Source organism: Adiantum capillus-veneris, chromosome 18 (genome assembly GCF_014529385.1).
Source record: "Adiantum capillus-veneris isolate H3 chromosome 18, ASM1452938v2, whole genome shotgun sequence".
Taxonomy (NCBI): Eukaryota; Viridiplantae; Streptophyta; class Polypodiopsida; order Polypodiales; family Pteridaceae; genus Adiantum; species Adiantum capillus-veneris.
Genome location: NC_140948.1, coordinates 119,655,051 through 119,680,120, shown reverse-complemented (window position 1 = coordinate 119,680,120; position 25,070 = coordinate 119,655,051). Strand labels below are relative to the sequence as shown.

General features: G+C 42.4%; 1 protein-coding gene across 1 annotated transcript in view; it reads left to right on the top strand.

Annotated features, from left to right (window-relative positions):
• The window catches only part of LOC147436300 (Pseudouridine synthase family protein), a 153,290-nt gene extending 137,281 nt beyond the window's left edge, over positions 1–16,009 (top strand). The window contains exons 8-9 of the mRNA XM_086489233.1: positions 15,129–15,166; positions 15,262–16,009. Of these exons, the coding sequence (XP_086345359.1) occupies positions 15,129–15,166; positions 15,262–15,353 (130 nt within the window). The 3' untranslated portion in view covers positions 15,354–16,009. The remainder of the gene's footprint in view (positions 1–15,128; positions 15,167–15,261) is intronic.
• The last annotated feature ends 9,061 nt before the right edge of the window (positions 16,010–25,070 follow it).

Sequence of the window (25,070 nt, the reverse complement as noted above, 5' to 3'; positions counted from 1 at the left end):
TAGAAGTTCTAACCAAATGGCTTCTTTGGAAGCCTCAGTGGTTGAAATATATTCAGCCTCTGTAGTAGACAATGCAACGATCTTTTGCAATCTAGAACACCATGAAACAACACCTCTTGCAAGAGTAAACACATAGCCACTTGTGGATTTCCGTGTATCCACATCACCAACCATGTCAGAGTCACAAAATCCCTTCAACTCCAATGGTCCTTTACCATAGCAGAGGCATTTGTTTTTAGTCCCTTTCAAGTACCTCATAATGGACTTCACTGCATCCCAATGCAACGTGGCTGGATTAGCCATAAACCGGCTTACAACTCCCACTGCATGGGCTATGTCAGGACTAGTAGCAACCATAGCATACATAAGTGAACCACAAGCTGAAGCGTAAGGCACACTTTGCATGTCATTGGCTTCTTCCTTTGACTTGGGGCAATCATCCTTGGAGATTTTGACATATGGCTGTAATGGCACGCCAAGAGGCTTTGCTTCAGCCATGTTAAATCTGTCCAGCACTTTTTCAATGTACTTTTCTTGCGACAAATACAACATGCGCTGGTCACTTTGCCTTCTAACTCGCACTCCAAGTATATGTTCAGCTGCCCCAAGGTCTTTCATTGAAAATGCAGATTTCAGCTGCCCTTTAAGAGCATCAACAATGCTTTTTTTTCTTTGCAGCTATCAACATATCATCCACATAGAGCACAAGAATGATAGGGCTGCCATCCTCATTACGTTTGGTATACAAACAATGGTCTGCATGGCTTCTTTTGTAACCATGTTTGAGCATGAAGCGGTCAAACTTCTTGTACCATTGTCTACATGATTGTATTAGCCCATACAAGCTTCTATTGAGCATACATACCAAATGTTCCTTGCCAGGAATAACAAAACCCTCGGGTTGCTTCATGTAAAGCTCTTCCTCCACATCACCGTGCAAGAAAGCGGTATGTACATCCATTTGGTCCATTTCCAAATCAAGGGCAGCCGCTATGGCAAACAATACACGCAAAGTGGTCATCTTCACAACGGGAGAGAACACTTCCTGAAAGTCTATGCCCTTGGTTTGAACATATCCCTTTGCAACTAGCCTTGCCTTATACTTGGGTTTTGCATCAATACACCCATTTGTTAGGAATAGCCTTCCTTCCTTTGGTCAATTCCACCAAATCCCAAGTATGATTAGCATGCAAAGCTTTAATCTCCTCCTGCATAGCAAGCTCCTACTTGTCGCTGTGCTCACATGTCTTTGCCTCTTTATACGTAAGAGGCTCTCCCTCATCTGTCAACATAATGTAATGCAAAGAGGGATCATATGTACTCACAGTCCGTCTTGGACGATAGACCGCCTCACCCAATGATTCACATTATCCGGTAATGGGTCTGCATCAGGTGGCATGATAAAATCATCAACAATGGGCTACTGTACATCATTTTCAGCACCATTTTCAGCATTGTTTCGTTGCTGCAAATGCCCTTCAGGAGCCTCAATTTGCTACCCAACATCTTCTGGCTCAAACACCACTGGATCATCTACATTTTCAGCCATATGTGGTGCATCCTGAGGGTCAATAATAGGCCTAACATGTGGCTGCTCATGCTGAAATTTGATCCTTTTATGGTCATGTTTTGAGGCACAATTGTTTTGAAGCAGCCTTGCCTCATTAAAAACAACATCTCGGCTGCGCACAACGCTTTTGAGTTGAGGTAACCAAATCCTGTAACCCATTTCACCTTCTTCACCATATTCCATGAAAAGGCCTTTAATGGACTTGGCATCTAGTTTGCTCCTCAACACAGGTCTAACATGCACAAAAGCTTCGCAACCAAAAATGCGTAAGTGATCATATGAAGCAGGCTTGCCAGACCAAACCTCTCCAGGGATGTCACCTATCAAAGACATGTGAGGGGATCGATTGCATATATGCATTGAAGTTTTCAAAGCTTCTCCCCAAAATCCATGAGAGAGATTAGCTGTGGACAGCATGCATCTCACCCTCTCACAAAATGTCCTATTGAATCTTTCAGCCACACCATTAGAAGAGGGGCTGTATGGCACAGTAAGCTCCCTCTTAATACCCAAATTCTCACAAAATTTGTTAAATTCAGCACTTGTGAACTCCCCCCCATTGTCCGTACGCAAGCATTTCAGCTTTCTACCTGTTTGGGTGGTCACAAATGCATGAAATTTCTTAAACGCAGCAAAGGCTTCATCCTTAGATTTAAGTAAATAAACCCAAATTTTCCTAGAATGATCATCAACAAAGGAGACAAAATAGCATGCACCTCCCATAGACTTAGTAGGCATGCTACATACATCAGAATGTACAAGATCAATCACACAAGATTTACGAGAGACACCGGAGTAATAAGAACGCTTTACTTGCTTGCCATATTTACATTCATTACAAAAGTCAAGCTTTGTGCTTTTGGCATCAAGCTTGTTCAAAGTACAAAGCTTAGAAAGACCCTTTTGGCTCATATGGCCAAGCCTCTTGTGCCATAACTCCATGTGAGAGTTAATTTCAGCCAATGCAATAAACTTGCCCAACACAGCCTTTCCATGCATGCAGTAAAGTGTTTCTTTCTTTGTGCCCTTTACAATCAGCCTTGAGCCTTTAGTCATTTTCCATGATCCTCTCTCAAACAAGATGATGTAACCATGCATATCCATCTGACCAACAGAAAGCAAACTCTTCTTGATTCCCGGCACATATCTAACATCATGCAAGACAAGCTCATTTGTGCCATCTATGGAGAGATGCACAGTGCCAATACCCTGAATGGAACATGCATGATTATTTCCAAGGTATACATGGCCATGCTTGCCTGTATCAAAAGTAGAGAAACACTCCTTGATAGGAGTCACATGAAACGAAGCACCAGAATCAACTATCCAAGTCTGGGATAATGCATCATAGACAGTCAACAAAGCATCAATAAGATCACTCTTTGTGATCTGCATGTCCTGTGAATGAACATTAAGAGAGACATCAAGGTCATAAGCATCATCATCTGACATAGTGGCACACAAGATGTCCTCTATATCTGACAACTCCTCAATCACAACACTAGAAGCCACATTGGCCTTCTCTTTGTCTTTTGAGCTATCCTGTGCATCTGTCTTGAGTTCTTTCTTCTCTTTCTTTTTGTCTCCGCCATTCTTTTTCCGTTCTAACTCGGCTTTGTAGTACCTGCAATCGGGTTTCTTGTGACCTTTCCTGCCACACTGATAGCAAGTCACATCACCCTTGCCTTTGCTGGCATTTCCCCTTTCCTTACTCTTACTCTAACTCCTTTGTGCATAGACATTCTTCTTCTCTGTCTTGCCTCTAACCATGTTGGCAGAGTTGCCTCCCCCACCACCTCCTTTCCTCCTGATTTTCTCATTCAAGATAGAACTCCTAACACCATCAAAGGTCAAATTGGGGTTATTCGACAATGAAACCACCAATGTTTCCTATGAATCAGGTAAGGTCATAAGCAAGAAGATAGCTTTCATCTTGTCATCAAAAGGAGGCAAATCTAAATCCTGGAACTGCAACGAAGTACTTGTAAACAACCACAAATGCTCTGCAGCTCTTGGACTCATTTAGCTACATGCAAACAAGTTTTCGCATCAAATGCACTTGGTTGACAGGTGTTGTATTCTCATACATAGCCTTTAACTTCTCCCACACATCAAAAGCATTTGTGAGACCTTTCAAATCAATGACTGTCTCATCGGTCATGGCCATTTTAATGTATGTAACTGCCTTCCTATCCAGGCTAACCCATGCTTCATTCGACATATTCTGCGTCTTTACCTGTTCAAGTGTCCCTTCACAATCCTTAAGAAATAGGATTCCCTGGATCCTGTCTTTCCAAAGGTCGAAACCTGTTTCATCAAACCTCTTAATCTCAAAGAGATTCTTCACATCCGAAGAAGATGAGGCCATAGTTGCACGAATAAGAGGGATTATATGCTGAATTTTTGGGCAAAATGTACCAAAACCGGAGTATACCCTCACAGAAGTGTGCACTACAGCTCCAAATGGTCATAGGAGCAATTTGGAGCAAAATGGGTCGATTTAAGCACCAAAACAATTTCTGAAATTTATGCGCATGAAATTTCAGCGAGTGAATTTGTGCTCAAAAACAACAATTTCAGTTGTTTTTAGCCTCACAGAACATACATAAGGCTAATGCACAGCCTTTAGAAGCATTATGAGCAAAAGCCCCAATTTGTAGCATCAAATTGCAGAAAATTGAGCCACAAATAGTCATACATAGCCAAAACTTGTCAAATGTGCATAAATTGCATCAATTTGCACTTTCCTCAATGTAGATGCATAAAAAATACACTTGCAAAAACCTGCGTAAATCTGAAATTTGTTGAAAACACCTATTTTGGGACCTGTTTTTCGGTAATTTCTTTGTTTTCGGGTAGCAGGGACCTAGTAAAGATGTTCCCACACCTTAATACATGATTTACAAAACTTGTATTTTGCTGTCTTAATCTGTAATTTGCTGATTTTGATCAATTTCAGCCTGTTTTAGGTCAATTTGACTAGTCGGGAGCCCTCTAGTGTCCGGGGACGAGTCCTCTGGCGATAAAATTGCAAAATGTCGCGTGAAAGTTGACCTCCTTGGCTGTAAATCAACGTTTGCAGGTTTGGAAGCAAACCGTAATTTGGCTTTGATACGAGTTGATGAGCGCAGAGCAATGGGTGCAAGTGATAGAGCACAAGGAGAAGTGCAGGGCTTGAGGCTTGGAGAGAAGGCACTCTTCTGCAGAGATGGAGCACTAGGAATCGAAGAAGGAGAGGGAGAGAGCGCTACACGATTGTGAGGGGAATAAGTGAGTAACTAAATTGGGCTCACATTCCCTTTATTAAAGTATAGGACCATTTTTAAGTTAGTGGCCAAGTTCAATGTGAACTTGGCCAAAGGTTAGTAACCTTTAAAAATGTACATAAAAGGGGTCATTTGGGCCTTTAACCCAACATCTTGCGGGTGACTACCATGGGTCCACACCTTGCACTTTCCTTCAAGGGTGAATCTGGGCTCATCCTGGATTCATCTAGGCATCTATAGTATTTTATTAGTGACTTCAAAAGGCCAAGCCGCCGAGGATGGCCTATGAGACAAATCAATGTACATATGTGACATATTCTCTGTCATCCTAAAAAAGGAAAAGCTGAACTAAAAGTAAAGACTGTAGCTAAAGCTAATAGATAAACTAGGGATCTGGGGTGTACAATGAGTGGTACCATGATGGTACGTAGAGCAAAGTTATCTGAAACGTGGAAGAGGAAAAGCAACCGGGTCCCTGCGGAACAGGGGAACGCTCAAGGGGTCCAGAATGGGAATGGCGCGGAATGGGAGGCATAAAAAAGATCCAAATAATGCAATGTTTAGCTCTATGTTTGAATACAAGTAGTATGAGGCATGGATTATGTAAGAAAGAGAGTGGGAGAGGGAGAGGAAGAGAGCTTGAGCCTTGTGACGACCCGAGAGATTCTTGAATCTTCAATGGCAAATGTGGTTCATGTAGGCTTGAGAGAGAGAGAGAGAGAGAGAGAGAGAGAGAGAGAGAGAGAGAGAGAGAGAGAGCTTGAGAGAGAGAAATGAAATGAAATGTTATTTTAACGGCTTCAAAAGGTCAAAATGACCTATGAGACCAAACTGTTACAAAATTGTGAATCTGATACCATGTCTGGGTACTAAAAGACTAGAGCAAAAATACTACTACTACTAGAATCCATCCTCATCTGCACTCTGGATGTCGAGAGAGTATGGCTCGAATCCTCTGCTGTAGTCTCCGTCAATGTTCTGTAGCCTCTCTCCTCAATCATGGCCATCTGGATTTCCGTAGCTCTAGTGCTCGGTCGATGAGAGTGCGAGTAGTGGTCGAATGAGTGTGAGCCGAGTTGTGCAGTGATGGCTGCTCCTCTAGGTGTCCCATATCTAGTGAAAAGAAATATGTAATCCGTCTCTGGGATTCTCTCTCTCTAGCTCTCCCCAGTAAAGTGTCTCTATATCTGTGTAACTCTAGTAGATATAGCCCAAGACATCTCTGATCCTCATAAGTCATGACCCTAGAGAGGACCAAAACCCTCTCTAAATAAGCAGTGGAAACGGTCCCGAATCTTATAGTACTGTGCAATGACATATGTAATTTAGCTCTGTCTCTGGCTCTAGCTGGCATCAGCGGCATATCCTATTGTCTGCTGGTATCCCTCTTAATCTACCAGTCTCAATCTCGAGCTGATGTGAGGATGTGTGTATCTGACCAATGGCACAATGCAAACCATGAGACATATGTGTATCCATGTAGCTGGGTCGAATCCCAAACCCATCTCCAGTGAGGTGGAGAAGATGCTCTCTATAGAAAGCCATCTTCGTGCCCATCTCCTGTGGCGGCTCTATCCATGCCCTCTTGGTATCCAGTTGGATCAGGTCCTGACGAATGAGTCTAGTAATCTCCACTCGTGTAAGAGACATCGAGGGTGTCTGAAGAGAGTATTGGAAAGGGGGTAGCCTATCCATGGTGAAGCCATGCATCTGAAACCATGATGTCATCTGTGCATACCAGCATGAAGTGTCCCCTTGAAGAGCTAACTGTCTGGAAGACTCAAGGGCCAGTCTAGCATATCTATCTCTAGTAGTATCCCACAAGCTGTGCACAAAGGAGACTGATCTGGTAAGCGTCTCAATCTCCATAGGAGGGGCAGCTGGGTGTGCTCGAATGATAGCGTGGGGTACGGAGGCCTTGGCTCTGATCAGTCGAGAGATCATAGATTCCAAGGGCTTCTCCATGCGTCTCCAACCATCTTGGCCTACAAAGGGTCTCCATATCTGCACCACATACATCATAGCTGAGGCTACTAAAGTATCAAAGAGCGATAACTTTGTCCAAGGTTCTTGGAACTGGACCTGCGAACACATCCTCTCCAAGCCTCCCAAGGCCGCATAAGCTCTAGTCAGTCTAGTCTCTGCTGCTCTCCTCAGAGAAAACCTGGATCCAGTGAAGACAACCCCAAGGTAAGTGTATGCATCTGTATACTCTACAATCTCCTGACCATATGTGAAAGTCAGTGCTGATCTCCTGATCCATTGTGGTGTGGTGTTAAACACCATAAGCTTGGTTTTACTAAGGTTTACAGACAATCCACTATCCTTTGCAAAATTGTGTAATGCATCCACCAACTATCGCTGCATACCCTCTGGTGAGTCAGAGATCAACACAATATTATCAGCATATAACAACAATGGGATCCACGTCCCTGCCAGCTGGGCACCTCTATCACCCTCTTTGTCAATGTAATCTGACACCTCATCAACATACATACCAAATATAGTAGGAGACAATGGGCAACCTTGTTTCACCCCAATGGTGGAGTGAACTAAATCAGATATCCCCTCTGGGGTGCGTACATGTCCTATCACTTGTATAGAGCCATAATCCCCCAAATGAACACTATGGGGACTCCCATCTCCTGCAATCTGTGCATCAGTCAAGCTCTCGGTACCATGTCAAATGCTTTGCGGAAATCCACAAAGCTACAATAAATCCGTCTCACATGTGACCTGCCCTCCTCAATGATGGCTCTGAGTGTCAGAATATGATCAAGAGTGGAGAAACCCCTCCTAAAACCGGCCTGGCCCTTTGCTCGTACACCCTCACCCTCTGCCCAATTACTCACCTGCTGCTCAAGAATGGATGCATACAACCGTGCCAATGTGTGTCCAACCATAATAGTGCGGTAATTCCCAGGCTCTGTAGGATCACCTGCCTTGAAGATAGGCACATTAGTAGACAACCTCCAAGTCTCAGGTAACCCCTCACACATGGCACGATTGAACAACACTGCAAGAACCTCTACCAGCATATCTCTATCATGTATAAAGTGCTCTGCTACTAGACCATCATGATCATATGCCTTGCTGGTCCTCATCCTGTCAATGACTCTCTTTACCATCTCAGTGGTAAAGAAGGTGCTGGTAGGTGGGCATGGCTCTGTAGGATCTGGAAGGGGGTCCTGTCCAAGAACTGTATATAACGATGTCGTATACTGACCCCACACATCAGGAGAAGTAATCACTGGGGGAGGAGAGTGCTCATGAAAGAATCGCCATGCCTCTCTTGAGTCTCTACTCAAGAACAACTGATACAAGTCTCGCTCCATCTGGGTAAATAAGCTCGTTCCTTCCGTCACACGAGGCGTCGGGAAGCAATTCGAGACTGTGTGTAAGTGATGACTCTTAAAAGAAGATCTCTCTGGAGCTGGGCTCTCATCTCTTTGCACTCCTCATCATACCAACTATTCTGGGGCATGCTCCGAGAATGTCGCCTCCAACCCGGCTGAGTGTGTGGGTATGCCTCTGATGCTGCACCATGCAGTGTCTCAGTCAGTAAAGTGGTGCACTCCTCCACTGAGAGACCAGGACTAGCTGTGCATAGAGGCTATAGATCTCCTCTATATAAACCGAGTCAGTCTCTGGTGTAAATGTATAACGGGTATGTGACGTGCCTCGTGATGTCTGGGCTGTACTATACTGAAATGAAACGGACAATGTGAAAAGAACGTGATCCACTGCTACACCCCTAGTCTGGCTCCCGCTATGAAATCTTGAATAGAAGGAACAAAGCTCAGATGTTTCATAACATAGTCCACTGTACTTGCCCCGTGTCTGTGTGGAAAGCATGTGAAACCGGCTGCTCCAGCAAATCGCTGTAAGCCATTAAGTATGGCTAACCCATGTGTGGTCGTCATCTCCGTGAGGTATCTCCCATACTCCGTCTGCTCTCTATCGTTAAGGTAAGCATCTATGAAGCCCCAAGTCACCTACATCCAGCTCTCTAAGCATCTCATCTGAAGTGTCGTAGAAGATTGTCTGAGAGTTGCCCGTTCGGGCATTGAAGTCCCCTAGGAGGATGATATCACCATCCCTAGAAAACTCCCATATATCATCATCTAGTATAGAGAAAGGCGACTGTCCTCTGGGTGCAGGATATGATGATGTACTAGGGGGGAAGTAACATATGGCAATCTATAGAAATTGGCATGTGTCAGCTCATAGCCTCACCCACATGTATCTAGCATGATCATCTCTCCGTACAATATGTAGTAGTGGTTGTAACTCCTCCCTAAATAGCAATGCTACTCCTCCTGAACCTCTACTCCCATGCTTAGATCTCGCGACTGTCTTGTGGATTGTCTCCCGTTGTATCCCACCACGTGTGGCATAAGCTGTCGAGGGGCTTGATGAGTCTCTAAGAAGAACACAATGTCCCTCTCTGAAACTATCCTCAAAGGCACCAACGTCCAACCTCATAGATTCATTACATTCCAAGTAGCCATCTTCAGTGTGGTCCCATAGGTCTCACACCGTCATGTAGAGTGCCGCTCTACAATCACCACCCGACCATCTCTGTAAAAGGCCGTCTTTCCCTTCTCCCTTGTCGCCGTAATCTCTGGCATTACATCTCTCTTATGCGCAAGCTGTGAGAGAGAGAGATCATCACCGAGGAAAATACCCGTCTTGTTGAGAGTAGGCCTCTTCTTCAGGGATTTCTTCTTCTCTTCCAAGGAGGGAAAGCGTAGAATGAGAGCTCTCTCTTTTGAAGATTCTCCGGGGCCACCACTCTTCTTGCCAAGTAGCCATCTTCAGTGTGGTCCCATAGGTCTCACACCGTTGTGTAGAGTGCCTCTCTACAATCACCACCCGACCATCTCTGTAAAAGGCCGTCTTTCCCTTCTCCCTTGCCGCCGTAATCTCTGGCATTACCTCTTATATGCGCAAGCTGTGAGAGAGAGAGATCATCACCGAGGAAAATACCCGTCTTGTTGAGAGTAGGCCTCTTTTTCAGGAATTTCTTCTTCTCTTCCAAGGAGGGAAAGCGTAGTATGAGAGCTCTCTCTTTTGAAGATTCTCCCGGGCCACCACTCTTCTTGCCAAGTAGCCATCTTCAGTGTGGTCCCATAGGTCTCACACCGTCATGTAGAGTGCCGCTCTACAATCACCACCCAACCATTTCTGTAAAAGGCGGTCTTTCCCTTCTCCCTTGCCGCCGTAATCTCTGGCATTACCTCTCTCATATGCACAAGCTGTGAGAGAGAGAGATCATCACCGTGGAAAATACCCGTCTTGTTGAGAGTAGGCCTCTTTTTCAGGAATTTCTTCTTCTCTTCCAAGGAGGGAAAGCGTAGTATGAGAGCTCTCTCTTTTGAAGATTCTCCCGGGCCACCACTCTTCTTGCCCACTCTCCGTGCCTTTGTGTGTGAAGGCTTGTCCACCCCCATCATGGATGTGAGGATTGTGACCTCTTTTTCCACATTGTTTATGTCCTTGAGGCCAGTTACCCTAAAAGCGGCTTGTTAACTTCAAAAAGGGCGGTAGACTTTACTTCAAACCTTGATTTAGCTTTCACCCATTATTAGTCGTCTATTCTACCTGTACTTTCAAGACACAACAAAGGGGAAAGGGATACAGGCTGCTAGATTGCACCTGTATGAGAAGACCAACACAGATTGGCCCCTAACTTAGGCACCCCTTTTGGTATTTCTTTATTGCTTAAAACAGGGAATAAACGCTGTGGTTCCCTATAAGCTGCCCCGCACAAGCTTGGCCGAATTTCAACTGTTCCAGCCCGATTTCGGCAGCATAACTGTACTAGGACCCTTCACAGTCAGTATTCCCACTCATTGAACGACTTTCCCGACGCATACGGGCACTTTGCAAAACCTGGCGAGAATCTGCAGCACGCTGAATTCTCTGTTTTCGGCCCCGAAAATGCGCCAGATCACTTGCACAGCAGTCCCCTCGCGTCCCCAAACCTCCTGGGGGTATTAGAGACCGTTTAGGGGCAAAACCCTAAACCTGCAAAAATACACAGCAGGCTGTAATTTACTGTTTCGGGCTCCGTTTCGCGTGCTGGTCGCATCCGTAGCAAGTCCTCGAGCTCCCGCACCTGTAGGGCTACTTGCCCTTTGAATCGGACGAGATTTCTGGCGTGAAACCTCTCCGAATTCACCTGTACCTGTGGGGGATTAGCCGCTAGCTAATCCAGTACCTGTGCAAGAGGCTCTTGCCTCGGCAATCGCGCATGAACCCACACAACTGTACATTGGTCAATTGAAAAGCCCACTAGAGGGGCATAACATACTGCCATAGGGGAGAGAGAGGGCAGTGCGTAGCGTGCAGGGCATCACTCCTGGCACCGCACTGTACATAGGAGGGAAAGCAAGCACTCCATAGCTCTTAACCTGTTACAGGAAACTTGAAAATGAGCTCACAGCTGAAAATCACGTTTATGCCTTCTCTATAAGTAGTAAACTGGCCTCAGAGTGCCAAGTGTCACTTATTTGTGCATTTTCCCGCTTTAGACCCTCGGGTCTAAAAATATCTCACCTGCAGCCTCTGTTGACTTGGCCACAGAGTAACAAAATGATCCCCATGTCAAACTGCACGTAATGACGCGAAGACATTTTCAGGTCCCAAAATAGCAGTTCTCTAAATTTTAGGAGATGCTGCCATTGTATCTTTCTAGGTCATCTGACCCCCTTTGTACACTGCAACCACACCCATAACTGAAATGTAGGCTCTATAGCAAAGGATTCCACTTTGGCTAGTCAATGACCCCAGTTTGGCTAACCATAGTCCTTGTCCAACCTTAGTGCTCTCTTGCCCTCAGGCCTGGACTTCCTCTGGACAGTTCCACACTAGCTATGCAATGCAGGGCAGTTAGATTTCCCGAGGGGTGTTTCCAAAAAGTGAAAGAATATAAATAATAAGAAAGAAATCAACAAAAAGGATAGATAGTAGTCACACGCTGGTGACATACCCTCACATGTAGAGCCCGCATAGAGAGAGAGAGAGAGAGAGAGAGAGAGAGAGAGAGAGAGAGAGAGAGAGAGAGAGAGAGAGAGAGAGAGAGAGAGAGAGAGAGAGATGAAATGAAATGAAATGTCATATTAACGTCTTCAAAAGGCCAAAATGACCTATGAGACCAATCTGTTGCGTGAGAGAGAGAGAGAGAGAGAGAGAGAGAGAGAGAGAGAGAGAGAGAGGAGATACATAATACTTGGAGGCTAGAGCTTGTGGCGACCTTGTGTGCATTGTCACTTATGAAGGTAAGGGGGGCGGGATGCATTTTATAAGGGGGAGCTGAAAATTCTGCCCCGAAATTTTGCCCATTTTTGACTACTGCCAAGCCGTCTGGACCCGTTCCGAGTTGTTCCGGTAGCCCCGTTCCGGTTTGGCCAGGCTGTCCGAAATGGCCAGCCGTTCCGAGTCGTTCTAGAGGATCCCCCACCCCCGGAACGCCGTTCCGGCGTTCCTCCCCCCTAGAAACCTGTTTTGTGGTAACTCTGACGTAGAGGGAGGATGGTGCTTTACTACTTGGAGCTCAGAATGTGTGACTATATGCAAAGGGTATACAAGTATCGTGTGCACTCTAGCTAGGTCCATCCTGTACTGCACTAGGGGTGTGAAGTATGGTATACATCAAAGATGGGGGTGTCAGCAACTCCCTGAAGAATATGCATGGGCTTGATTTGAGTTGAGGCAGGCGCTGTGCAATTGGAATTGGTCTCTGATCTCTGTCATCTCTCGCTGGTAGAGACGAGATGTCCGAAATCCAGGTGCTCTCTGTCTCTTGCTGGCTCTGCTTGTCTCTGATCTTTGGAGGGTAGCTCCCTGCTGTGCGAATGCTGGAGGTGCGGTGGTCATGCAGTGATTTGTGTCTGACGCCCCCGCCTAGTACCGTTTGGACCTGCAAAGACATTTCTCTGTGCGATCGTTGAATCTCCGGTATAAACCTCCCTAGCACGCGCTGGTCTTCTGACTCGAGACGGTGGAGGGAGTGCTGCTCGCCGAAGAAGGGTGGGGTATGTCTCTCTAATGGCAATGTAGGCCCTGCAGCTGCATACATAGTGCTCCTCATCCTCCGCCTCCCCCCGCTGCTCACCACCCACCTCCTTTTTGCATAGTCTGCATATTCTCTCGTCTCTAGGGATCCGAAATGCTCTGCCAGTCTCTATCTCAAGGCGATCTAACAAAACCTTGAGGTGGCCAATCGCCACCCTCGACCCATGTGGTTTGGAAACCTCAATGTATCTGGGTCTCATCCTCGGAAATGCTCATGAAGTGCTGTCTGAAATATAGTATCTTTGGAGGAATACTGTTTATCATACGTGCCATCATGAGTACTTGGGGTGGCTCTATCTGTGTCCACTAGTGTGTGGCTAGGCTTGGCACCCATACAGTGGCTCCGTACATCAGAGTAGGTGTGACTAGTGTCAAAAAGCCACCCTTTTGTCTGGGCCTCCGAAACGTTTCACTCTAGGCTAAGGCCTCACTGAAACGTTTGACCGAAACGCCAATTTTGTGTATATATAGAGTTATGTATCGACAAAATAGGTGTTCATAGTGCAGTGAATAGAAACACATACTATGTTAACCTTGAAATAGCAAATACATAATAAATAAATAAATATTTAATGGCCAAATTCTCTAAAGGAAATTTTTTATTTCAGGCGTTTCACTCCAGGCGTTTCACCTTGCAGGTGAAACGTTTCGGCCGTTTCACCCGTTTCGCGTTTCAGGCCTGCTGAAACGCGTTTCGCTGTTATGCTGGCCTAGGGGCACTGTCTCTATAACATAGCCAATGCAGCATTTCCCAGGATCAACCTGGCCCTAGCTGCCGATCCCATAGTGAATCGTGTGGCGGCCGTAGAAAAAGTGCCCCAATATATACATCTGGGGTGGCCACCTCCACCTGACCTCCGACAAGAGCGAAGGTAGCCTGGCTCCTACCCTGTCTCGAGGTGTGTGAGATCATGGCCTTGGTCTTTGCAAGGTTTACTGTGAGGCCTCTCTGTGCACAAAAGTCATCGATGCATGCAGGTGCTGCTGTAATACTCCTAGAGACTCCGAAACCAATATAATATCATCAGCATACAACATAATATGGACTGGAGGGCCTGCCAAGTCAACTCCGTGGCCTCCACCACATGTAATGAAGTTGGCTACCCTCATCTAGGTGTATCCAAACAATGTGGGAGAGAGTGGGCATCCTTGCTTAACCCCAATAGTCCTAGCAACGATCTCTGACATACCTCCCGAGTCCTGGGCATCAAGCTCTCCCAAATATCTGCTGATATAGTGCATAAATGCCCCATGTCTTATCTAATGGTATACCAAGTGAGTGCAAACGTTGGAAATGCCCGTCTCATTGCACTGTATCGAAGGCTTTGCGGAAATCCACAAAGCAGCAGTCGAGCTTTCACTTTCTCATCCTAGTTTGATCAGAAGGGTTCTTCCTGCAGGTACTTCATATCATTTTATTTACTACTGGACAAAACGGTTTCGCTACATGCAAGAGGTGGATAGAGCTTTTGGCACATTTGTGTAGGCTTCCCTAGGCCAGTTTGACCTTCTATACTATCCTCATGATTGATTGTTTCCTATCATCAATATATCCTGTGGTTGTATGGGTGTTTTCCCCATGATGTCGCCGTATATCTTTTACGGGTTTTCCATATTCTTGTATATTGACCTAAGGTCGAATTTTATGTGATGCAAGGGATAAAAGCCCAACTTTTGCAGAGAGAGAGAGAGAGAGAGAGAGAGAGAGAGAGAGAGAGAGAGAGAGAGAGAGAGAGAGAGTGAAATGATATATTAGCGTCTACAAAAGGCCAAAATGACCTATGAGACCAACAAGTTACAAACTGGTGAATCTAATACAAAGTCTGTGTGCCGGAAAGACTAACATCCTAAACAAAATGCTGCAGTGAAAGTGAAAGTGGGGGAAAGACTAGAGACTCTCTAGTCAATACAAAGGTACAAAATAGTGAGGGATGCAAGAAACTTGAGCTACGAAGGAAGAGAGAGAGAGAGAGAGAGAGATGAAATGAAACGATATAAACCTATGAGAGAGAGACTAACATCCTAAACAAAATGCTGCAGTGAAAGTGAAAGTGGGGGAAAGACTAGAGACTCTCTAGTCAATACAAAGGTACAAAATAGTGAGGGATGCAAGAAACTTGAGCTACGAAGGAAGAGAGAGAGAGAGAGAGAGAGAGAGATGAAATGAAACGATATAAACCTATGAGAGAGAGATGTTGAATTTTGTATTTCAGCTGTGCGCATCTAACAAGCTTACGACGTGAGAAAATAGGTATGATCACTATGTTCTTTTGGCATTAGACCAGGTCTGATGTCTCTTTCATGATAGTTCGTTCAAGGGTGAGTGGTTTCTTTTGCCGTGTACAGGTGGACTGAGCATAAATGATGCCTGGACAATGGAAGACCTGGAGAAGACCTATACTCGACTGTACAAACAGTCACAACCAAAGAACTCGTGAAGTCTGGATACTGAAGAACGGGCGACCAAGGAGAAGCACGATTTTCTTGTTTCACAATTCAGAGGGCCCACTGTGGATGATATCAATGAAACCTGCACTACAAGAAAGATTTACAGAATGCAAATGTGATGCTGGATGATGGTCATGTGGGCTTCATGTCTAGGCATTGGTGGCGTAGTGAGAGTTCTAGATGCCAAGAAGCAATTTCAGTCTGGGCCAATGCAGTGATCGTCAATGGATTGCTTTCTGATCACTTCAGACGTGAAAGCGTGTGCAGCAGTTTCCTCCCATGAATGGCTGGAAGAAGGATGTTGCAGATCGTACCTTTAGTGGCAAGGACGAGGTTTTCAGATCGGATCTTAAAAGTTGCTTGTCATACAGAAATGTCCACATCAAACGTTAGAACGTTACAGACATCAACATGCAGTCAACCGGCCGGATGAAACGAAATTAAAGACTGTCCAACAATTTTAAGACTAAGAGCAAAGAGCAAACAATGCCAGTTACCAGGACCCCAATTGTGGAAGATCTACCTTTTTGTATCTAATTTTCTCTCAGAAAAAGCCCTGATTACTTCATGAGATGCAATAACCTAGAACACTTCAGTATTAACTCTTGTCATTGGTTCTCATGGAAGGAAGACTTCATTGGATGGATGAGCCTCTCTTTTGAGTTGTTGGAATGCTGGACTCTCTCTCTCTCTCTCTCTCTCTTGAATAACAGGTCTTTAGTTCAACTCTCCTCATTGGCTAGATCTTTAAGGTCTCTTGGGATAGTTTCCTACGACGTTAAAACTCTCTTCTTCTTCTTCTTCTCTCTCTCTTTGCATGGATGGATCTATAAGGGCTCTTGGAATTGTTCCTATGACTTCTCTTCTTCTTTTCCTTCCTCTCTCTGACACAAACACAAACATGCGCACACAGCATTTATTGAAATGAGTATGATTGCTTAGGTACGGACTAGCATGACCTACACGAGAGTCTTTCCACAAAGTCTAGAGGGTCCCCCCCCCCCCCTTCCTTTGGAGCAGTACAACAAGACAACTTGCTAACTTGAGCTACTTAGTCCATGATGAGGCATTCAATGTTAATAACATCATCAACCTATACTGCTAATTTTGTGTTCATTTTGCAAATCATTTTTGATTGTTTGAAAAATCACCCAAAAATGTTGCATCAAGCATGTAAGGGGTAGGTATTCAAGATTTGTTTGCAAGCCAACTCTCTCTCGAGCATAAAAGTGAGCAATACATGGAAGAGAGAGAAAGAGCGAGATCAATACAAAAGAACACACATGCTAGGAGAACTAGAGCAAGAAAACGAAGATCGTGGCTATCATCCAAACACACACACACACACACACACACACACACACACACGTGTAATAACAACGATAGATGATGGCATTCACAAATACATCCATAATTGTGCATTGGCATTGAGAAGCAACAAAATACAAAGAAATAATTTTCATATTGATAATACGATATTGGACTCCAAACAAGAATGAATCAGCAAAGCAATGGCCCAATTTGACATCGTTTATCTCTTTGTAGCAAATCTCAATTTCCCGCGCGATGTCTCACAAATCGTCCATGAGCACTACCAAGGTTGCTTGGCTGCACTCAAATCCATGAGTCACGGCGGACAAGTACTCAACCAACCAAGCTAGCTCCTTTGGAATTCAGATCATTTATCATAATAAAGCATCTCCTAGTGGGGTGATAGCCCATATAAGATATTGTACAAGGGGTTTTTACCTTTTTTATTGAAAAAAGGAATGTTTGATTTTCTTGGTTGTGAAGGAGGAGCGGAAGTTACCAACGAGGCTTGCATGTATTAAATTGAAGACTTCGTTGAATAATTTCTTAGTTATAAGGTAGGGAGAATTTCAAAATTAATTTGCGGTCAAGACTTAGTTTCTAAGTCTATTCAAGTGCAAAGGGAATTCGTCAAGTGGATGGGAATATGTTGTGAACCCGCTTTGCTCAAATGAAAGCTGTAGAGCAACGAGGATAGAGAGGGAGAAATCGGTTAGAGTGGAAAGATCACAAGTCACACTTAAGCAATGTATGGAGAGGAGGAGCGAAAGGAAAACTTCAAATATTGTTGCATAGACTTGGCCCCGAAAATTATAAGCCTATTGCTACTCCTATGGAGGCAGGTTTGAAGCTTAGTCTTCCTAATGTTAGAGACTAATTTGATATCACTCTTTATGAGCACCCGCTGGTTGCATGGTTCATGTATGCATTACGAGGCTAGATCTTCAATATGCACTCTCGCCTTTGAGCATAGCCAAGGATCTACACATAGGAAGATAGCTAAGCATACCTTCCACTACTTAAGTGGCACTATATATCTCAAGGAGGGATCATTGTCACCATATCTACATGCTTTTCCAAACTGGGATTAGGCTAGTTACTATGACGTAGGAGTGTCCACTAGTGCATTTTGTTTCATGCTCGATAGCTCATGCATATCTTAGTTGAGCAAGAAGTAGCTTACGATGGCTACTTCTAAATGTGAGGCTGAGCACAACATGACTTTCATAGTTATTGTTAAGTGTGTTTGGCTTAAATGCCTTTTGAATGACATTGCTGTTGGATAATGCTCTACCACTACAATCTTCACCGATACTCAAAGTCCTCTGGTAGTTGGGAGGAACCCAATGTTCCATCCTTTCCCAAAGCAGGTAAAGGTGCATTAGCATTATGTCAAGGGGAGACGCTTTGTAGCAGAGGTTAGCTTTGCTTATGTGCTACATAGAACAACCTTGTTGATCTTTTCACAAAGGCTCTATCTCTTGAGAAATTCAAAGCTTTTTGCAATGCTGTGAGCTTACTTATTTTTGTGGAATGATCACTTAGGGTTTGGCACTTCCCTAGACACTCATGTTCACCGCATCCCTTGGACATGATTTGTGACCATACTATGGTAGTGATGTGTGTGAGCACACTTAGGATTGTCGATACATTTTTCCCTTGCTTGAATGTCTTCTTTTACTATTTGATATACACTCACCACTCTAGGGCAAACCTTATATTTGTATTAATGCATTCAGTGCTACTTTCTGTGTTGTGTGCTCTCGAGCTTCTCGTTCATCTTCTTTATTTTTTCATGAAATCTTGTAGTTGTCTTTCCCACATTGTCAGACTTTTGTCTCCACCTAGAGACTTGTGGTAAATATAAGCTTGATGATGTGAAGTTTGATGGTCTTGTATTGCTACAAGAGGCCTAGTTTAGAAAAAACAAGTCTAAGCAGCATGTCGTGGAAAAGTAATTTGTGGCTAATCAACAAGAGAAGAATAGCATTGTTCCCACCTCCAATACTTCTTTGAGTAGTAGGCATGCTCTTGCAGTAAGTGTTGCTTCCTTCAAATAGCAATGGTATGAGGTCTAGTGATAAAGGCAAGAAGAAGATAAAATTCCATTACTATATCAGGAAAATGATAATCTCATCAAGCAATGTATTAAGCTTGAAGCTAAAGACACACACAAGAAGGAGACAATGTTGTTATTGCAGACACTTCTTCAAGTATAGACTCTATTCATGATGCATGTATTGCGTGATTTGTGGATCCAATGTGGTACTTTGATAATGATCTAGTAGTCAAATTTGTGTGCATGTTCTCAATTTGGTGTTATTATCGTGGCAACTAGCATTTTGTTACATGGGTTGTATAAGCTCAATGTTTGTATGCAATGTATGGAAGATTTCACATTTTTATGTTTCTATTTGAAGGCTACTTTGAATACAAAACTTGGCATGAAAGTTTTGGTCATTTGAGCTTTACCAGTTTTTTTTTTTTTTTGTGGAAACCTAATATGGTTGCTTCATTGCCCCCTCTTAAGGCACCATTGAAGCATGTATGTGAATATTTTATTTGGGAAAATTGCATTAGTCCAAGCTTCCTAAGGATGGTTTTGTGTGGGCTACTTGCAAATTGACACTTACCAATATTCAAAGTAGTAATTCGATGCATACTCTATTTTTTGGGAATCAATTGTACATCATGACTGTTAATAGTGACTATTCTAGGTATGCATGGGTATATCAACTTAAGGCATAGTCCAAAGTATTTTTTTGCTTCGAGTAATTTTTGCTTATGGTTGACAACATATTTGCTTGTACTGTGAGAAACCTCTATTGTGATTGAGGGGAAAAGTATGTATCAAAAGAGTTCAATGCATTTGTGGCAAGTCGTGGGATAAGACATCCATGTAGAATCCCCTATTTATAAGTAGTATAAGGTAATTATGACCCCCCTACTTACACTTATGAGAGTTTTAGTGAAACAAATTAATATACCCCCTATTTACATATAAGGCTTTGTATGCTTCTTTGGAAACAACGGCTAAATCTATTGTGTAATAAAACTCTTTTTTGTGTTTTTAAGCATCAAGTTATTTCAATATACCTTCATGGAATTATCCTTATTCTTAAGCTTCAAGTAAACCTAGCACCATAAGAGACAATGAAAATCAAGAAGTACTCATTAGGTGCTCCTCAACGACAACATGTGAGTACAAATAAACTCAAGGTGATTTATATCAAAAGGGTCTAGGTTTTGAAATATTAAAGATTGGATTTCAAGTGATATAACATGAGAATTACAAAAAGTATGCTAGCAATGTAGTCCTTTGATGTATTCATCAAACTATCTATCTATATATGTCGATATCAATGTATATTGCTGATAGACTTCATGGAGATCTCCCTACACTTACGCCCATGCATAGAACCCTCAACAACAAAATGGCAATGCATAGAGGAAAAATAGGTCACTTATGGAGATGGGCCCAATGTATTATCAAAAGCAAGCTTTGCCATATGCATTTTGGCTTGAGGCTATCACCTGTGATACATCTATAGTAAACATGTGTCCCACGAAGGTATTGTAGTTTGTCACTCCATATGAGGCAACAAGAAGACATGTATTGTTTATTTGCCTATCTTTGGTTGCTTGGATTATGATTTGGTGCCTAAGAAACAATGAGGAAAATTAAATGATAAGGCTGTGAAATAACACTTCATGTTATAGCTAGCACATTTTCCTACTAGATTTGGAAGGTGCAACATTCTTGCTTCTATGGACACAACCTTCCTCCACTTAAAACATGTTTGCATGGCCTTGTCTTTGACGTCACACATTGTGGAATCTATGGGAGTCCTCCTAAGGTCCTTCTCAAGCCAAAGGTGGTGAAAGGCTTCAATTTCTCATGAGACATATCCTGTGTGAAAAGTGTAGTAGGGTTGTCATGTGTAGGCTCATATGCCAATTTGACCTCTCTTGTAGATTGTCTTTCCTAGGCATTGTAGGCTACTTCTTGCTCAACCCTGGGGGGATTCACCATTCAAACATTGTCAAGACTAATAAGCTTCAAACGTGTCTGCATAAAAGTAACAAGAGGCTGTAGACTTTAAGACTGAACCTATGCACCAATGTCTCAATATATACTGTTTTGACACAAAGAAATATCTTCATCAACTTTGTTAAAGTCTATGCTCAAATAATGATGCAAAAGACCCAAATTTGACATTTCAATAGAGGTATTTGAATCAACCTTAAAATTAGCAATAAGTCCCTCACTTGATCGAGTGAGAAACATGTCATCAACATAGAGCACAATGATTAGAAATGATATAGTTGCATGCTAGACATACAAAGTGCTCGATTTGACTATTTTAAAAACCATGTGCAACCAATTAAGCATGTATCTTTTCATGCAAAGCATGTGGAGCTTGCTTCAAACCATAAAGACTTTCTCATTTTGCATATATTTTTTTCTACAAAACCAAGAGGCTATGCTACATACACTCCTGCATGCAAACCACCATTCAACATTGAAATCTATATGTCAAAAGGAATTAAAGGTAATACTATGTAGAGATAATCATCCACCAATGAACAACCGCGAGGTCTCTTAAGTACAACAATAACTTCCTTTGGAGGGGTAAAAATTTTAGTTGGCATCATGCGATCCCTAATAAGAATGTGTTGAACTTGTAAGTTGTCAATGTATGTGGTATCTATATCAATAGCATCAAACTACTTTGGAAGAAGACATTGAGTGGGCTCGCAAAGTCACTCATAATAATGTGCTAGATTTCATGCTAGCTTGGGGCTTTTCAATGTAAGTAAGTGCTTAGCTGTGTCACCAATAAGGGTATCTCATGGGATATCACTTTGTGCTAAAGAAAAATCTAGATGAGGTATAATTTTTTTTTCATATGACTCTATGTTGCACCTACTCAAAAGGATCCCTTTGGGTTGTTGGATCTCTACCAAAGGCAAAACAAGACAAATCTGCATTTGATATTCCATAACTATGGAAAGAGGTCCGAATACCTCCCAAATAGATTATGAAAATCCTCTTTGATCTCCTCGTGAGAGAGACTCATGTGCTCCTAGAAATTTGGTGCTAGCTGACATATCCGGCATGGACAATAGTCTGGTTGTAATTCATTGTATCTACAAGTCTCTATTTATAGTTGATGTGAGGAGATGTGTATCTAGTCAATATGACATTTCAACCCATGCAACAAATGTGTCTAGAAATTTTGCACAAGTCATGAATAATGAGCGTGATCCATTGAGTGGACTTACCTATGGTATGACTGGTTCCAATTTGATGCTTTGACAATCTCATGGGGAATTATAGTTTTGCTTTGAATCATCTAAATTATCATACTAACCAAATTTCTCTCCATCAACCTTCAACCATCAAAGGTTCATCCCATCCTACTTTGGTGATCGATGCTAGTTCCCCAAATTTGTAGCCCATATAGCAGGGAGGATGTGACTAGCATATTAAATAACCAGAGCTTTTGTGTAAGGCTCTTGAATTTGCATGTGCAAGCACATCCTCTCTAAACCACCCAAGGTGGCTTATTCATGTGGAAATCATACATAAGATGGTTCTCTAAGATCAAATATGGGCTTGCGAAAAATACTTCAACTAAGTTGGTATAACAGTCCACATGCTTCTTCATATTGTGCCCATAAGTGGATTGAGGTATTGATGATTGAGAAAGTGGTATTGGATACAATGTCTTAAAAAAACCTTTATCCCAAACATACAAAACTCTTCAAGCCACTTTCCATGAAAAAAATTGTGCAAATTAAACTACACTATTGGCTATATATACACTATTTTCTTTCAAAATCTAAAAGGAATTTTTTCTTTTCATTCTCCTCCCAGTGCAATGCTAAGATGAGACACACTTTTCCCAAACACAGATTGGATGCCATTACCTCGATCTTCCCAAGGTCAACTGACAAACTGCTATCCTAACTAGCAATCTATCAACTCTATTCTACTATATATTTTCTCTGTTAAGGAGAAAGGAATTTTGAGGGAATTTGACTACAAATGTAGCAGCCTTTGGCCCTCTGAACATCTCCTTCTTTTTGAAGCATTAGAGCCACGAGGCACGGGGAAGCTAAAGTGAGAGGTAGTATAGAGGGAAAGATTTAAAGCACTAAATGTAAATATGCATGGGGGCAAGTGGACAATGCAAATCACCTCATTTGTAAACTAAAGCACTAAATGTAAATATGCATGAGGGCAAGTGGATAAGGCAAATAACCTCATTTGTAAACTCATAGCAGTGGCACACCTACAAAAGTGGCTCGGTCTTCTCGGAATCACTAGGGTAACTAGCTCCAACACACTTGGGTGAACCATAAATCTTAATCCTTAAAGATTCCTTCATTCTAAATTTCACTCTTTGTAGTTTATCTAAACAAATTTGTGACATAAATTTAAATTCCTCGTGTACTCTTTACCATCCAAAATTTTCTCTCTTTAAATACGTTGTCTCCGGGATATGTTCTTCAATAGCAAGTTTGGGAGGGATTGTGCTATTTTTAGAGAGTGGGAACGAAATTTTTCATCACAATATGTAGTCCCTTGGAATGCACTTATAGAAGGATATACTCAACAAGAGATGTCCAAGAGAGGTTTTTCAATTTTTCAATTGATGAGATAGGAGGGAAAAACCATGGTTGTTTAATGTGCACTAGACATCAATCACTTAGGTCTATTTAAGGTATACTATTGGTATTATTTTAAGAAAATTCATTAGTTTTAAGGTTCCTTCATCTGCCAAAACAACCTCTATGCCCCCTTCTGCCCTTTGTGCCTCCTTTGCACAAGCATGGCACCTTCCTACAACCACCCTGACTAGTTTTCTCTTTGTGAATTATCTCACCTATGGGAATGTCTTGCATAAGGCATATGCTTTGAAAGTAAAAGCATGGACTAAAAACAAGGCATAGCCCTTCTCGTCTCATCTGTTTTAAAGTAACAAAGAGCTTCTTACTTTGACTTCCCTAAATCTATCTATAGACATTTCACTATTTAACAATCACTAAAATTGATTAAAAAAACTGTGTGTGTGTGCGTGTGTGTGTGTGTAGCTGTTTCAATCATAAATAATAAGACATAATTGAACTTTTACATTCAAAAGACAGCTAGCTTTGGAAAAACAAAAAGATAAGTACAAAAACAACTCAATCTTAGAATTATTTTTGTACAATGTTTGTAAGAATGAGGTCCCATTCCAGTAAACAGATAGTAGATGAACTTCCCGAATAGTAAGTGAGTGTGTAATCCAATGTAGGACAGCTTTGCCAAAGTTAAAAAAAACCTTCCACGATAAGATAGAGTCCTTACCTGCATCCATCCAAACAAAACAACAATTCAGTTAGCCTTGGATGTGTTTTACAGGTATCAATGGAGTATACCAGTTGTTATCCATGTCCATCTTACAAACCTTTTTAGTCCATAGTATTTTTTTGAAAAAATATTTTCCTCTCATTTTCTTTAAAAGAATCCCAAAGTTTCTAATAAAAGAGTATCATTTTGATTAGAAGGCCATCACCCCTTGTAATCCAAGTGTCTGAATCACCCCCTTCAATAGTTTTATCAGTTATGAAAGCTCCACTAAATGAAGTTAATTTTTTTTCCATTTATGGTGTTTATAAAGTATCAAGCTTGTTAAAACTTGTTTTAAGGTTAGATACCCATCTTTGTGAATGGACTCCAATTCATCACTCAATTTGTACATCATTTACCACATACTTCTCTAAGCAATCCAAGTAACAAGGAGTGCTGATAAAAGCCAGGCTTTACTTCGAACCAAGAAGTCTTTTAAGGAAAAAGATATACCATGTTTAAAGTACTAGTATCATAACAATATCCAAAGCTATAACTGGAGCAACATCTGCTTGAGTGAATACAAAAAAGTGTAATGTAAAACCTCACCTTACTAGTGTTGAGACCAAGAACTGCCATAGTGTGCAAAAAACAGTGCACAGTAAGACACAAGAAACATCACCACCCATGTATGTAACCACCCAATCACAATTAGTGCGCAATAAACACCTCCAACTCATGTAAGTACCCATAGCTATCCAATAATCAAGGCTAGTCAAGGCATCTTATTGATGGTGCTCTAAAAATTATGTAAAGAAAACGACAGTATCAAGTAAAACCCACAATATTTTGATTCTCAGTGAGCCTCCAAGGTAGGCTCGGTTTTACTGCCAACAGCGTATTTGCCAAGCTCAGTAAAGCGGCAGCAAAGTCCCTTCCAAAAGCCAATGTAAACGTAAAGCAGCCCCTCTCTTTTCTGCTCAATTTTCCACTTTTACCATCAATGAACAACCATGGTTTAACCAGTCATAGAGCCATAACCCGTGTAATGAGGCAC